This window comes from Prionailurus viverrinus, chromosome E1, assembly GCF_022837055.1.
Source record: "Prionailurus viverrinus isolate Anna chromosome E1, UM_Priviv_1.0, whole genome shotgun sequence".
NCBI classification, from domain to species: Eukaryota; Metazoa; Chordata; class Mammalia; order Carnivora; family Felidae; genus Prionailurus; species Prionailurus viverrinus.
In genome coordinates, this window is record NC_062574.1 from 25,069,263 (window position 1) to 25,086,110 (window position 16,848).

General features: G+C 36.2%; 1 protein-coding gene across 1 annotated transcript in view; it reads right to left on the minus strand.

Moving 5' to 3' along the window:
* Window positions 1-1,846: 1,846 nt before the first annotated feature.
* Window positions 1,847-16,848, minus strand: part of APPBP2 (amyloid beta precursor protein binding protein 2) — a 50,845-nt gene continuing 35,843 nt past the window's right edge. The window contains exons 6-13 of the mRNA XM_047833101.1: window positions 14,871-14,960; window positions 12,846-12,913; window positions 12,660-12,765; window positions 11,841-11,965; window positions 8,815-8,900; window positions 6,512-6,702; window positions 5,272-5,437; window positions 1,847-4,246 (exon numbers count right to left, since the gene is read on the minus strand). Coding sequence (XP_047689057.1) covers window positions 3,993-4,246; window positions 5,272-5,437; window positions 6,512-6,702; window positions 8,815-8,900; window positions 11,841-11,965; window positions 12,660-12,765; window positions 12,846-12,913; window positions 14,871-14,960 — 1,086 coding nt within the window. The 3' untranslated portion in view covers window positions 1,847-3,992. The remainder of the gene's footprint in view (window positions 4,247-5,271; window positions 5,438-6,511; window positions 6,703-8,814; window positions 8,901-11,840; window positions 11,966-12,659; window positions 12,766-12,845; window positions 12,914-14,870; window positions 14,961-16,848) is intronic.

Genomic DNA, 16,848 nt, shown 5'->3' on the forward strand with positions numbered 1-16,848 from the left:
ATATTTTTAATCTTAAATTTTACTTTTGAAAAAAATGTGCACTTCAACAAACTCACTAAGGCCACTCATGCTATAGATACCTAGGATTGCAATTAAAGAATAGTATTATTTAATAAATCCTAAAGCACATTCCTTCAGATCACCAACAGGGTAAAACCAGTTTTCTGCCTAACACATTCCTGAGATTTGTGGACAATACAACTACTAGTGTTCAAGCTGGATAGTAATCCAAGTGTCAGATTAAAAAATTTTCTTTTTCCTAGCAAGAACTGAGGTCCTCCAAAGCCAAGAGGTGAAATATATACATTAATTTTTAAAGCAAAAATAAAACTCTTAAAAAAGTCTATACTTATATAAATAAGTATTTTTCCAGTAGTAACTTTGCCATCCAGGAAAGGAAGAGTTTGCAAGCAGCAAGGCTACAAATTCTCGGGAGAAAAATAAAGACCAAGTGGCAGTTAAGAATACCTGCTACTAAGCAAACCGTTGTTTCAATTCGTAAAGTACGGCCACAAGCTTCAATTGTGTTTCAGGTGTGTTTACTGTTCAGCATTCTGTTTGCACGTAAGGAGCTACCAAATGGCACTCCCATTTATGTATAAGATTGCAGCCTATGTACTTAATTTTCACAACATTATGAACTCTTCCCAAACAGGCTGGGAACAAAGGCCTTTGTCAAATCCTTTATTTTCACTAATGAGCGCATACTGCACAAGGGTTACTACAGAGCAATGGTGAGTTTGTTTTTAACCAAGCAGAGACAGAGCTTTGATGACAATAGAGGTCCTAAAGCTTTGGGCAAAGTCAGCTTTGGGAACCCTTAAATATGGTGTTCTAAAAAACCAAATCAGTTCTATTACACTGGATGCTGGAGTGACTGACAATCTGTAGCACATGAGTATTTGTAGAGCCCCCTGATGCACCCAACTTGAATAGCACCAAACTTTAGGAAAAAGACTGGGTAAGAGGAAAGAAATGAAAGTCAGGAAGAATGAGACCAAAGGCCCTTTATTATTTTGCTGAACTTTCAGAAATATCTTTAGGTTGGTTTAGGCTTCCTTACACCTAACCCCACCCTATGTGAAAAGCTTGTGCAAGCTATTGGTTATTGTGAGGTAAATTTTCTTTTCTTTCTTTGAGATTCTTTTTAACCCCATAAATCATGGTGACATTCACCTCTCTAATTTACCCTAAACATCCCTAGGAAAAGGATAAATCCCACACTTAAAATCATAAGGGTATTATTCATTAGAACCAGAATTAATAACATATTGTTAGATCATTAACAGAAACTGGCAATCTCTTTTCTCAACCTACAGTGTTTGCATTAAATCAAAGAGATTTAGGGGCGCCTGGGTGGCGCAGTCGGTTAAGCGTCCGACTTCAGCCAGGTCACGATCTCGCGGTCCGTGAGTTCGAGCCCCACGTCGGGCTCTGGGCTGATGGCTCAGAGCCTGGAGCCTGTTTCCGATTCTGTGTCTCCCTCTCTCTCTGCCCCTCCCCCGTTCATGCTCTGTCTCTCTCTGTCCCAAAAATAAATAAACGTTGAAAAAAAAAAAATTTTTTTAAAAAAATCAAAGAGATTTACAGAACACTACATTAAAGCAGTGGTAATAAAGGGAAACTACCAATGGTTTTTAGAAAAACTGGCTGCCACTTAACATTATCACCCTGTGATCTTAGGCTTCTAAATATCATGTTGCTTTATAGCTCAAACTGAATTAAGAGAGGATGAGGCCTTAAGTCATTTGCTTGATTTTATCATAGGAAATGCTGTATGTGCACAAAACCAAAAAATACAGATTACAAAAAAAAAAAAAAAAAAAAAAAACTTCGTATGGAAACGTGAGTTTCAAAATATTTATTGAAAAACAATTTACCATGACATTCCTATACCACAAACATACCACAGGACTCTAAATAACCAACAAAAGTATACAAAGCCTATCCTGAAAATATCTTTGGAGGTATTAAATATATAGGCCCACGAGGATAGAGCTGAGTAACTTAAAAAATGTTAGTCCTTGGTCACAGACTATTTGGTAATTAACAAAGAGGTGCCTCTTGGCATTAGACTGCAATGAGCTGGGAGGGGAGATGCAGGTGTGCCAATGTACTCCTTTTAAAATTAAAAAGAAACTAATTCAATTTGAGGAATAAACTCAGGTTTTGAAATCATAGTTATAATCCTAGGGTCCAGGCTTGTTTCATCTCTTTACGTACCTCCCCCAGTCAATTCCCTCCTGGGGTGTTAAAAACACTGGCTCATAACTAACAAGACTGCAAATAATAGTTTTAAACAAGATTAGATTTGCGAAGTTCAGAAGTGTTTAAAATCAAATTGATCTGAAATCTCTAATTAATTTTTCTGTACTCAATGTGGCAGACAGTTTAGATTTCTTCCTCCCTCCAACCCCAACGTGCATGTTAAAAGAAAACCAAAATTCAACACACATTCACTCACCCACAGACTACTCCAAGCATTAGCCAAGAGCAACATCTCTAACAGCCAAGTCATGAACCCCTGAAAATAGGGGGGAAAACCCTGATTCTTAACTATAGAGGCACCCAATAGGCCACTATAATAAGAACTGAGGTAACAGCAAAAGACCTTTTGTTTCTTGAATTGCTACATGTTACAACTTCCCAAATTTGAATATTAATTACCTCAACATTAAATAACCCGACTGGGTTAAAATTTAAAAAATCAAAACCCAGTAAAAGGAAGACAAGTTAGTGAAATAGATATATAATTAGGGGATCTTTGTATTTGACTCTTGAAGTTCAAATAAAACGACCCAGTTGTACTATTATTACCATAAAAACAAAGGATCTCAGAAGAATTGCTTCTTTTGGGCATTCATTTTTCCATGAATCCCCACAAACCACATAGTAACCTAAAAGTCCCTCCCAAACATGAGCTATTATTTCATGACTCTTAGCCAATATACTTGTTAATTGCACTGATTATTAGGGTAACATTTAAAATGAGGGGGTTGGTTGCGGCAGATATTTATAGACTTGCTTATGGCACTGCCATCTGTGCACACTGACTAAAGATATGCCACTGAAATTGCCAAATTTCTCAAGTTTGGTGTCTAATTACATGAATATAAGTTTTGCATTATTACTTTTCATCATATATCTAAATGAAACATTCTACTGATAAAAGTATATGCAGGGGCTAAAATAATAACCTAAAGCCTCTGGTCCAAATAACCCCTTTCTAGATTAGGCTGGTCCATTTTAGGTCCTCCTGGTCCTGTCAGCAAATGCTATCAGAGCATCTTGCATTGTTGTACCAAAAAACCCCAACACAACCAAAGGGTTAGTAAAAGTGCTGGTCTGTTAGCTTTTCTATGATTTACAGATCAACACTGGTCCAGTTCAGATGAATCTGACAGTCCTTCCCGTAAGAGAGCTCTGGAGTGGTTGTATCCACTTCCGTGGGTAAGGTGGCCAAACCTAAGTCAGGATGTCCCTCTTCTATCAGCACTGTGTTAACTTTTCCATACTGCATATAAAGATTTTCCCCATAAAATTTCTTTACAATACAGTATTGAATACCTCCACAAGGAAGAATTATATGTTAAAAAGTTGTTAAAATCATCCTTACGTAATAAGAATGCAACTCTTTTAAACTCTTAAATAGTTTTATTTAGGGGTTCTTTTCAGGCTTTCTGCAAAATGAATTATTTTTTTAAATGAAAAAAAAAAAAAAAAAACAACAACAAAAAGATTTCCTGTTGTTTGTTCTACTAGGTTGAAAATATGGGCCAGACTACTTATACATGCGGTACATGCTGAATATAACTGAATATATGCTTATTCCTACGGACACTCTGCAAGATAGGGATCACCCAAATAGGGTCAATGGACTGGACCAGTGTTTCAATGCAAATTCCAGCCCCAAAAAACAACATGGTTTTGATTTCACAGTATGAATTCCCTGGAATCTGGGAAAAGGTAAATTAGTTAACTGAGGTACTCCCTCAGCAGCTCGGTCCCTCCACATTCTGAGAAATCAAGAAGGACTGTACCACTTCTTCAGTGGACTGGGGGCTGGTGTTGACGTCTTCAAGAGCATCGGTCACCGAATACTGACGATCTCGCAACCGGTTCCAGTTAGACAGAACGTTGTGATATTCAAACACTTTCTCATAATTCCCAATGGAGTTGTAAAGTTTAATGAGACCTCGGTAGTCATATTCTAGTCCACTGTAGCCTTCACCAAACAGTTTCTTCCCTGAAAGTAACACACACACACACACACACAAGGAAAGAAAGAAAGAAAGAAAGCTCAAATAATGAAGCAACAAGAGGTTCTTAAAGACAACACAAGTTCAATTCTTTAAATAGGATGGCTTGGTTTTATTTCCTAGGATAAATGAGAAACTAATGAGATTGCGTACCCACAGACAAGATAAATATATTCAATTACATTAGAATTAAGAACTTCTGTTCTTTGAAAGGCACCATTTAGAAACAAGCAACAGAGTGAAAGTTATCTACCTGCAACACATATAACCAACAAAGGGCTTGCTGCATCCATAGTATATAAAGATCTTCTATAAACCAATAAGGAATGATAGGCAATTCAATATAAAAATAGGGAAGAATTTTTTTTAAGTAATCACTACCCCCAGCATGGGGCTCAAACTCATGCTCTACTGACTGAACCAGCCAAGTGCCCCAAAACAGGGAAGAATTTTAACAGGCACCTTAGATGATGGCCACAGTATCTTATTTTGTAAAAGGCCTGAAAATGGAAACCAAATGTTCTGAATATCCATTAACAGCAGAATGGATAAATAATGATATACTAATCCAATAAAATATAGCGCTAGAAATTAATAAACAACAGTGATATGGAACAACACAGATGTATTTCACAATTCACGTTCACCAAAAGAAACCAGACATATAAAAATATACATTGTATGATTCTATTTTATCAAAAACAGGTAAACCTGATCTATGATGTTAAAAGTCAGGAAAAGGGAGGCGGAGGGAGCAGTAACTACACAAATAGTTTAGAATTACTGCTTTTGCCTATCCTTGACACTCTGCCTAAACTGTCATACTTCTTGCTACTGGCTTCAACATCAATAAATCATCTTTAGCAAATGTTTCAGATGAGTTTTGAGTGGTTTCTGGATATCCTTAGCAGCTCTAAACTCATTGAAGTCTTAGTAATTACACTTCCCTACACAACATATGGGACATGTTGATATCTAATCAGTTGACTAACAAAATTTTAAAATAACATACCAATCGCTATAGAGCGCAAATAAAGTTTCTCAGCATTTTCATACTGATTCATGTCATAATTGTATAAAGAAGCCAGATGTCCCACGGAAAGGGCTACTTCATAATCTTCTTGACCAAGAAGTTGCTCTTTAATCTGAATTGCTTTGATGTGCATTTCTTCAGCTTCCTGAAAAAAAATGAAGCTGTATTAGCATTAGATTATATTCTTTCTTATGTTAACAATTCTTACCCAACAAGCAAGATTCTTCTAAATGCCAAAAACATGGATGGCATAACATAATCAGATCAGAAACCATACTATGTTAATCCAAAAGTCGCCTATGCGCAGCATTACTACTTTGGGAAGTTACACACTTAGTTGATGACAGTAATAGTGTCCTATGCCAAAAATGATGAGAAAACTTGTCCTGGTAATAAAAAATTATTAGAAGAAATTAACATTAAAACCTTTTAAAATGAAAATTATTTGTTAACATGATCCCAAATTTAATTGAACCTTGTTAAGAAACCCCATACTATAGTACGTTCATTCACATAGGCATACACTTGATTAAGAATTTATACCCCAAAATTCTAAAAGAGAATTCAGTAAATTTTTATCATTACAATTAATAACACCTTAGTATCTGACATTCCCTGTATACCAGCCTGATGCCCCGCTGTTAGCTATATAGTCTATAGTTATATAGTCTATATAGTTAGCTATATAGTCTATAACTATGGACTATATAATTATAGTCTAACTATAATAACCATAATAGCCTTTATGGTTTTTGATGTATTCTTATTTTTCCAGGGTCTGGATTTTGAATTTTGTTTATATTTTGACTCTGTTGTTTTACACTAGCTATCTTCTCAATTTTTTCATGGAATAAGGTAGGAGTAAAATAAATGTACACTCTGTTATTTTTAAAAATTGTTTAAAGTTTATTCATTTTTGACAGAGACAGAGGGTGAGTGAGGGAGGGGCAGAGAGAGAGGGACACACCCTGAAGCAGGCTCCAGGCTCCAAGCTGTCAGCACAGAGCCTGACACAGGGCTCGAACTCACGAGCCATGAGATCATGACCTGAGCCGAAGTAGGATGCTTAACTGACTGAGCCACCCAGGCACCCCAATAAATGTACACTTAAATAGTTAAGATTACTGATGATGTATTATTTAAGACTTGTTATTTAAGACTGGACTTTATTACCTAAAATTATTTAGTAAGAGAAAAATGTAGTAAAACAGGCTTTTACCTTAAATTTTCTCATTGACTGGTAAAGTCTTCCAAGGTTTCCATAGTGTTTTGCAGTCTGTACATTAAATTCCCCAAAAGCTTTTTTAGCTAGTTGGAGTGAAGACAGGTGCAAATCATGAGCTTCTTGAAGCAGCCTCTGTTCAGTTTCTTTATTATGACAGTCAATTGCAATCTCCTCTAAAATAAGAGCTGATTAAGAAAGCAATAAAATTAGCATAAATAAAACCATCAAAGCTAATCAGAGCATATAATTTAAAATTAAATTCAACAAATGTTTGTGTTTATGGTTTAGAACTGGTAAAGATGAAAATATTCCACTTTAATGAAAATATATACTTTGGGGAGGGTCATTCTACTTCGGATAGTATAATGAACTTCGAATTTAAAAACAATGGTACACATCAAATATTTTGCAGAATTAATTTCTGCTTTACTAGAGTGTTATATTTTGCCAATGTGAATTCCTTATGTAAAGCAATCCGAGACAAGGAGGAAAAGGCAAAATTTTTAAAGTTATGAAACTGTGTCAAGGAGTACCTAAGTACCGTTGAACATTTTGAAGCCAAACTTTATAAAATATAACCTTTAACCAAATACAACAGAAAGAACTGGTTTCCTCCTACTCATTTGACCAACTAAATCAGGCAAGAAGACAGTGCAATTTCAAAGTCACATACAAGACTTTCAAATTCCACTTAAAGTCTTAAAAATACATATTCTTTTACGAGGTGATTTTATTTCTAGGAAAATTGTCCATATGCACAAAAGTAAAAGAAGTTTAGTTCATTATAGCATTAAAAAAATTTTTTTAATGTTTATTTTTGAAAGAGAGAGAGAGAGAGAAACAGTGTATGAGCAGGGAAGGGGCAAAGAGAGAGGGAGACACAGAATCTGAAGCAGGCTCCAGGCTCTGAATTGTCAGCACAGAGCCCAAAGTGGGGCTCGAACTCATGAGCCGTGAGATTATGACCAAGCCAAACTCAGATGCTTAATTGACTGAGCCACCCAGGCACCCCCATTATAGCATTTTTAAAGAACAAAAGGTTAAAAACAATATAAAGGACAAATAATAGAGGTGAGGTTAAAAACATTAGAAAAGGATATATATCCGCATGTACTGCAATGAAAACATGTTCACAATGTATAAAGTGAAAAAAGCAAAATACAACTAAAAAAGTTCATTCATTTCATAATTTGGGGAAAAACAGTATAAAAAATATTCACCAAAATGCTGAATCTGGAAAGATTCAGAAGATTCAGAAATTTAACCTTAACCAAATATAACCTTTAACTTAATTTATTATTTTTATTTTTTCTCTAACTTTTAATTTTTACGTTAAATATGTATTACTTGTGCTTCTTAAAAATGCAAACCTAGAGAGAAAAAAGAACCAGTTCCAGAATTAAGGTAAAAACTTCTCCAATATGCATGGCATTACACTAGTGGCCCAATCATGCTGGCAAAATAAATGCTTTCAATGAAAGGGCTTTGGTGGTGATTAGAAGAAAAGTGAAAATAAGAAGAGAAGAAAGTCAGGGCACCTGGGGGGACTCAGTCGGTTAAGTGCCCAACTTATGCTCAGGTCATGATCTCATGGCTTGTGAGTTCGAGCCCCATCAGGCTCTGTGCTGACAGCTCAGAGCCTGGCGCCTGCTTTGGATTCTGTCTCCCTCTCTCTCTATGCCCCTTCCCCGCTCACACTGTGTCTCTCTGTCTAAAATAAATCAACATTAAAACAAATTTTTAAAAAAAGAAGAGAAGAAAGTGGTATTTAGTAACAGTCCTGCAACATTAAGGGTAACCTGATATAAAGCTGCGTTTCAAAATCCTGCACTATAAAGTTGAAGGTATGTAAAAACTCATCTATAGTCTGCTATCCATGTTACTGTGCAATAATCGTGCTATTCTTTCATCCTCCTCTCAAAAGAAATGAATGAAGGAAGGCATGACAGAGAGGAAAAGGAGGAAGGGAGGGAGGAAGAAAGAAAAAAGAGACAAAAGATATTCTGGCTTATTAAAAATACTATATGACAGAAATTAACCTTTTTACTATGAACTACTGGAGATTCTTAAGTAGAGCTGCAGGCAGATACATTAAATCAGTGACCTGGCTATCTTAGTAATATGTAGATATAGTCTAATCCTATGCTACTACCCAAGGAAACAAATAGTCTTAACATATACCATATATCATTAAAAAATTATGAGACTAGACATATATTACAACTGACAGCAAAACAAATCTAAAAATATATATATATATACACACACATATATTGGAGACTAATTGTAAAGGGTACCTTTCACCCTCTTTGAAGAAGCCAAAAGAAGATGATCTTCAGGTAGAATGTGGGTAATGATACCAATAGCTCTTTCTGCATGAAATCTGCAATACAGACAGATATATTCTGGCATTTTTTAGTTACAAATAATTAAAGCATTTTTTAAAAAATCACAATTTATAATGTAATACCGATGAAATTTCTAAAACTATCTGTGGTAAAGGGTGCTGGTTTTTGTTTTTTAAATTTCCAATCTGTTGTGGACTGGACTTTTGGCATCCAACAGATTTCCATCTCCCACAGAATAAACTGTGAAACTGTTATTGCAGCCTACAAGTCTCAACATGATCTTTCACTGGGGCTGCTTCTCCAACCTCATCTACATTCTCAGAAACAGCCCTCTCCTTGCCCTCCAAACACAAAGGCATCGCAGTTTTCTGAACATGCAAAAGCATACTCTCACCTAAGATTCTTGCACTTGCTTTACCGTCTCTACAGAATACTCTGCCCCTGAATATCCATCCATGGCTTACTCTTCAATGAAAAGCCTTTCCAGACAAGCCTATACAAAAGTCCCTAAAAAATGTACTATAGTTCTTTACTGTTAGTTTATTTTATTCTTCTTCACATAGCAAGCATTCTCATCTGATGTGTTTGGTTGTTTGTTTATGGCCCCTCTCACCAAACAGAAGGTAAGCTATCTGCCTATTTTATCTACCAGTTCCTCTCAAATAACTCCAAGTCTTCTATCCCCATCTGCCAGGTAATTATTAATTTTCTCATATCTGTCTTCCAATTCACTAATGGTCACTTTTGTTGTGTCCAATGTGCTGTTTAACTTGTCTACTGAGGTCACTTTTGTTGTGTCCAATGTGCTGTTTAACTTGTCTACTGAGTTTTAATGTCAATGACTATGTTCTAATACTAGCTATTACATTTTATTTTTTCAAATAGCTCTTACTGAAATATGATTCATACCACACAATTCACCCATTAAAATGTACAAATTCAGTGGTTTTTAGTATATTCAGAGTTGTGCATCCATCACCACAAGCAACTTCAGAATATTTTCATGACTCTAATAAGAAACTCTGGCATGGGATGCTTGGCGGGGGGTGGGTGGGTGGGGCAGGGGGCGCCTGGGTGGTTCAGTTGGTCAAGCATCTGACTCCTGATTTCAGCTCAGGTCATGATCTAATGGTTTGTGAGATCGAGCCCTGCATAGGACTGTGCACTGATAGTGTGGAGGCTACTTGGGATTCTCTCCCTCTCTCTCTCTCTCTCTCTGCCCCTCCCCCACTCACGTGTGGCACATGTGCATTCTCTCTCAAAATAAACATTACAAAAACAAAAACAAAAAAAGTCTCTCTTGACTTTCTTCCAATTCTATCAGCCCTAGGCAACCACCAATTTACTTTCTGTCTCTTACAGATTTGCCTATTCTGGACATCTCATACAAATGGAATCATACAATATGTGGTCCTTTATGACTGGTTTTTCAATTAGAAGAATGTTTTCAAGGTTCATCCAGGTTGTAGCATCTATCAGTTGTTTTATTTTAAAATTTGCCCTTTTTTTCACCTTTATCTACCCTCCAAAATATTACTGATTCCTTCTTTTACATCAAGGTCAGCAAATTTATTCTGTAAAGAAACAGATAATAAATATTTTATGTTGTGTGGGGCCATATACTCTGTCCCAACTTCCCAAACTCTCCTGATGTAACATGAAAGCCACAGACAATACATAAGTGAATGAGTATTGCTATATTCCAATAAAACTATTTTCCCCATAGGCCATAGTTTGCTAACCCATTTTATATATTTAATCATTTAAGAATACTTACTTTATAGTATCAACCAAAAAGTTTTATTAGCTGATACTGTTTGGGTTCTAATCCTGTTCATTATATCTGCTGATTCCCACTAATAGAAGAAATGCTTCCCTAGTGGATTTTGAAATACATATTTTTAAAGTCTATTTATTTTGAGAGAGAGTGACAGACAGAGAATCCCAAGCAGGCTCCATGCTGTCAGCACGAAGCCTGATGCAGAGCTCAAACTCACAAACTGTGAGATCATGACCTGAGCCAAAATCAAGAGTCAGATGCTTAACTGACTGAGCCACCCAGGTGCCCCTATTTTGAAATATTTTTATGGTGAGTTCATCTTAGGTAGAGCTAGATCTATGGAAAATCTGTATGGTTTCAGTTGAGAATTAATCATTTTCGAGAGTTTTGCATTTTCTTCCAAAAGGCATCTCAGGAGAACTAGCAGTCCTAAAGTACTTTTTAAATGTTTTCCTCAGTTTGGGGGTTCCTGAATGTATGACAGTTATAAATTCTGCTATGAGGCTCCTTTTTTGTTCAACTGAGAGCCCAACCTGAGATGAACAAGTTTCCTTGCCCCCTTTCTTGTCAATGGGAATTTTTTTTTCCCTCCCAGTCTGCCCTTTCTTTCCCTGAGGGTGCAACCTTGATCTTGGCTTCATCTGAGTGTTTCACTTCTAACTCACACCTTCATGTGGGCTAAACGCCTCTTGAATCCAGGATTGCTGTCAAACCAAGGGTACAGAAACTTCTAAGCTTTCTCGTCATCCCAGGGCAGTTATGCCATAGTTCATGTCTACCCTATTGGATTTTAGTCCATGACTGGCCCTTGGGGATTTCCTCTCTCTCCTTGAAGCTCAGTTACACATTTAAAAAGATGATTGTTATATTTTATTCAGTATTTCTGCATGTTTTGAGCAAAATGTTTCTAAGTCTATCATTTAGACAGAGGCTATTGTATTATACCCAAAGAAAAATTATTAAAGCATTCAAAAGATAAGCCATATTCTGCATGAAGATATACAAGTCCCAACATTAAACCACATAAAATCTAAATGAATGGCTTATAAATTGGTACTATTTTGGATGACTTCAAAAACATTTTAGGCATCTTGTTAAGACTCCAGGAAGACAAATTTAATCCATAAAGGATTAAGAAAAACAAAATAACAGCAACAACATTTAATCTCTCACTGAAAAGGAACGTGGAACTTACAGTGCATTGTCAAATTTCCCAGAGCTATACTGGTGAACATAAGAAGAATAAGCCAAGTCTTCATGAGCTGTTGCTACATGGATATTTTTGCCACCAAACACGGACTGCCGAATGTCAAGGGCTGCCTGAAAGGGTAATGAAAACACTACTATAAATCCTTAGAAAATGCTACCCAGTAATATTAAGCACCCTAATAATTTAAATATATATTCTATGTACAATCTCATCAGTTTTGAGGCAAAAGTCCTGCTGTATTTAAATCACAAGAGAACATAAAAATCACTTATAAGGCCTGATTTTCTGAAGACTGAATCGAACTTAAAAGGCAATGGTTTCATACTAAAAATCATTCATATATCTAGGAATCATATCAGTATTTTTGTCTATGTCCTTCTTCAAAAGTGAACTATAAAATCAAGAATGCCTTGTCCAGAGTGATGGCATAACACATTTACCTGAGAATGACTAATATAAGACCTAAAAGAATTGTTATCAACTCTCGTTGCTATTACAAAGACAGGTCTAATGACTCATACCAAATCAACAATGAAGACAAGTCATTACGGGGGCAAAATGATAAATGGAAAAGTACTCTTAAATATGAGCCCACAAACTAAAAATTCTTTTCCTGGATAGTTCTCTTTAACTCTTAAAACATTTACTTTTAATCCTTCTAGATATTATTTAGTAAAATAATGTGCCATATTTGAGGAGGGGCTCAGAAAGAGTTGTTCTTAGAAAGTGGGTTATACACCACAAACAAATACAGGTCAGCAAGGCAATTCCAGTTTAAAGAAAAAAGTGCAACCATTAACATACCTGATAAATTGCAACAGACTGACAGATATTATCTACATTGAGTAAGTAGAACCCATAATCTAGCAGTGTATCAGAGTATTTTGGGTGTTTGGATCCAAAATGATCCCTATAAAAAGATATAAAACTATTAGGATATAAAGCAGGGAGAGACAATTTGAAATGGTATTTTTATTAATAATCACCTACCGTGCCAAATACACTGCATGTTTAATTAGCTGTTCTGCCTTCTTAAATTCACGTTTTACAACACAAGCCTAAGGATAAAGCAAAAGATTATTAAATAACTCTCAGTTAATTGGTGTGCTAAAATAAGTACATATTATATATTCAGACTATAAAGGTCAAAAGAAAAAAAGCATCTTCAAACATAAATAAAAGGGTTCTATTTATTAATTTCTTCCCTTCCAAGCACTTGAAAATTCTATTATAAGCAGATCTGTACATATTCTGGGAAATTACAAAATTAAAAATTTTGACAGTCATGCCCAATACAAACCTGTTATAACAAAGTTATCTTACAAAGCTGGTATACTCCCATCCTTCCAGATTACATAATAAGTAAGTGGGGGGGGAGGGTTCAATATAGTATTTTCTAAGCTGCTTATTTATATCTCAGTTCTAGAGTGGCTTAAGTATCTTGTAGTTTTCCTCTGTTAATTTTAAAATGCATAGAATTTCAAGTTTTCTTATTCTTAAAATATTCTGATTCATGAAAATAGCCAATAGTTTTCAAACTCTAAATATTATCTGCATATAGAAATACAAATCTTGGGGGTGCCTGGGTGGCGCAGTCGGTTAAGCGTCCGACTTCAGCCAGGTCACGATCTCGCGATCCGTGAGTTCGAGCCCCGCGTCGGGCTCTGGGCTGATGGCTCAGAGCCTGGAGCCTGTTTCCGATTCTGTGTCTCCCTCTCTCTCTGCCCCTCCCCTGTTCATGCTCTGTCTCTCTCTGTCCCAAAAATAAATAAAACGTTGAAAAAAAAAAAATTTTTTTTTTTAAATAAAATAAAAAAAAAAAGAAATACAAATCTTGGAATCTTGCACCTATATATATTAAGTTTATTTTGAGAGAGAGAGAGAGAGAGAGAGAGAGAGAGAGAGAGAGAGAGAGAAAGGATGAGCAGGGGAGGAGCAGAGAGAGAATCCCAAGTAGGTTCCGTGATGCCAGCGCAAAGCCCAGTGCGGGCTCAAACTCATGAGCCATGAGATCATGACCTAAGCCGAAACTAAGAGTTGGATACTTAACCAAATGAGCCACCTAGGCACTCCTAAATCTTGCATATATATTAAACTGTCTTAACATTAAGTGTATATTCAATGTTTTAAATTAATTAAAAATATAGTAATATCCCTCTTCTAGCTCTGATAATCTGAATAAAGTTATGCTACTTACTTGTCTAAAATGACTTATTTAAGAAGTTTCGCAGAATCTTAGACCCTTTTAAATTACAAATTTAGGATCTTTATTCTAACTGAAATTTCCATAATTAAAATCAACCAAAATGGAATACTCAAAACTGAAAAACCTCTGGGTAGAAAGAAAATACTTGAAAAGTATGACACTGTGAGGCTGTAATACTACCACTCTAAGATTTAATACTAGGTTAGCCTTGAGGAGAAAAATGACCAAAGTCCCTACAATTGTGGCATAAGGAATTGAGGCTGCTGGAAAGGCTAAGAAAAACAAAAGCAAACTTGGGGCGCCTAGGCGGCTCAGTCAGTTAAGCATCTGACTTCAGCTTAGGTCACATCTCATGGTTTCTGAGTTCTAGCCCCATGTCCGGCTCAGTACTGACAGCGCAGAGCCAGTTTCAGATTCTTTCCACACACACACCCCACCCCTCCCCCTCTCATGCACACGCACGCAAGCGCACGTTCTCTCTCTCTCAAATAAATAAACATAAAAGAAAAAGAAAAGCAAACTCAAGTTAGGATAGCACCAAAATAATGTTTCAATCTGTACTTCAGTGAGTTGTATTATCAAAATGAATTTTTTCATGGGTTTTCTGGATATAGGTAAATTAGCTCAATTCTATACATAGGATAGTTTTAGAAACCAGTTTTCTGAAAGTGAGCATAGAAACTTAGAAAATAGACCTTGTTGGTCCATGAAGTACATAATACCTAACTTGTTAAATAACAAGTTAACTAAAACAGATTTAAAGCTTGCTAAATCTTGTAATTCATTAATAATTTTAACATTATACTCACCTTAGAAGCTTGTCTTAAAACATCCACCACAACTTTGACTGGTAAGCCCACTGTGATTTCTTTCATTGCCTCAATGCACCATTTGTAAGCCTAAAAAATATTTACAAAGAGTAAAAACTGATTAATCAAACTGACAGTATGTAATGAAATGATTGTGTATCTCTCTCCTAAGCTTTCAAGTACCTGAATAAGAACACACACAAAGTATTTACACTTAAAATTTTCTGAGACTAAGTTTTCTTGAAAGTGTGAGTTTGTTACATTTTTCTTTGAAAAACTGACAATGAAGAAATCAAGAGCATGTTCTCTCTTGCCCACAAGCCTTTGCAGATACTGCTCCCTCTGCCTTGTATACATTCTTCTCTCCTGAACTCTTAAACCCAAGTTAAGTTAACCAAGTTAGTTAAGTTAAACCCACCTAACTTGTCTTTCAAGCCCTAGATTAGGCTTCCTATACTTTCTTCTCCTAAGGCAATGCTTATTATTTTGTATCTTAACTACCTGTTTAGTTGAGTGCTTACTTTGTGAGAACTACTATTCTAAGCACTTTATGTGTATTAACACATTTAACTGACACAACAGCCCTATGAGATGCAAACTACTATGGGAAAATGAGGTGCAGAGAGGTTTGGTGCCAGGCAATGTGTTAACACCTAGGTATCTATTGGGAAATAAAACAATATGTCCTTCCTCTCCCAGTGCTTAGTGGAAGAAAATACTTCCTTTGCAAGCTTCCTTCTCCATTCCACCTAAAAGATTCAGAAGCAATTTTTATATAAAAATGAAATGTATGTGATTTAGGCCAAGAAAACCTGGTTTATAATAACCAGATGTTTTTTCAGAGTAGTAAGTTAAAATCCTTCAAACTGTAGTGGACTGTAATACTGCTTTAAAATATTTACTGCTCCTGGGGTGCCTGGGTGGCTCAGTCAGTTAAGTGTCTGACTCTTGGTTTTGACTCAGGTCATCATCTCATGGTTCATGAGTTCGAGCACTGCATCAGGCTCCGCGCTGACAGCACAGAGTCCGCCTGGGATTCTCTCTCTCCCTCTCTCTCTGTCCCTTGTCCGCTCTGTCTCTTAAAGTAAATAAAAAAAAAAAAAAAAAAAAAATTAAAATATTTACAGCTCCTCTTTGGGGAAGGATATACTTCCCTTCCATATTAAAGATGACATGCTCGGGGCGCCTGGGTGGCGCAGTCAGTTAAGCGTCCGACTTCAGCCAGGTCACGATCTCGCGGTCTGTGAGTTCGAGCCCCGCGTCAGGCTCTGGGCTGATGGCTCAGAGCCTGGAGCCTGGTTCCGATTCTGTGTCTCCCTCTCTCTCTGCCCCTCCCCCGTTCATGCTCTGTCTCTCTCTGTCCCAAAAATAAAATAAACGTTGAAAAAAAAAAAAAAATTTAAAAAAAAAAAAAAGATGACATGGTCATGTGATTTCCTTTGGCCAATTTAAAAACTAATTAAAATATGAGAAGTGAAATGTGTGATTTCTGGGAAAAAGCTCTTAGAGCAAGTAATACTTCCTCATGATGTTTTTGCCTCTGCTCTAAGGCTGGTAATGTTCTAAATAGAGGATGCTTACCACATGGTTTTGATCAAAGTGTAAACAATGTTAAGCAGAGCCACAGGCATCCCAAGACAGAATGTAGCATGAGCAAGAAAACCTTATTTTTCCATGTCATTGCTATTTTGGGGCTTATATTACCTCGGCATAGCTGAGGCCATGCTAATATCAAAATATGATGATAATTCATTAAGCTATATCCTCGATATTTGCATACTTTTCTGTAGCTATCAATGACAAACTTATCTATTTTTAAAAGAATAAGCTATCTAGGGTGCCTAGCTGGCTCAGTTGTTAGAGCATGTGACTCTTGATTTTGGGGTGGTGAGTTCAAGCCCCACACTGGGCATAGAGTTTACTTAAAAAAAAAAAACTATCAAAATCCTTCAAGATACATTTACGGCCTTAAACATTC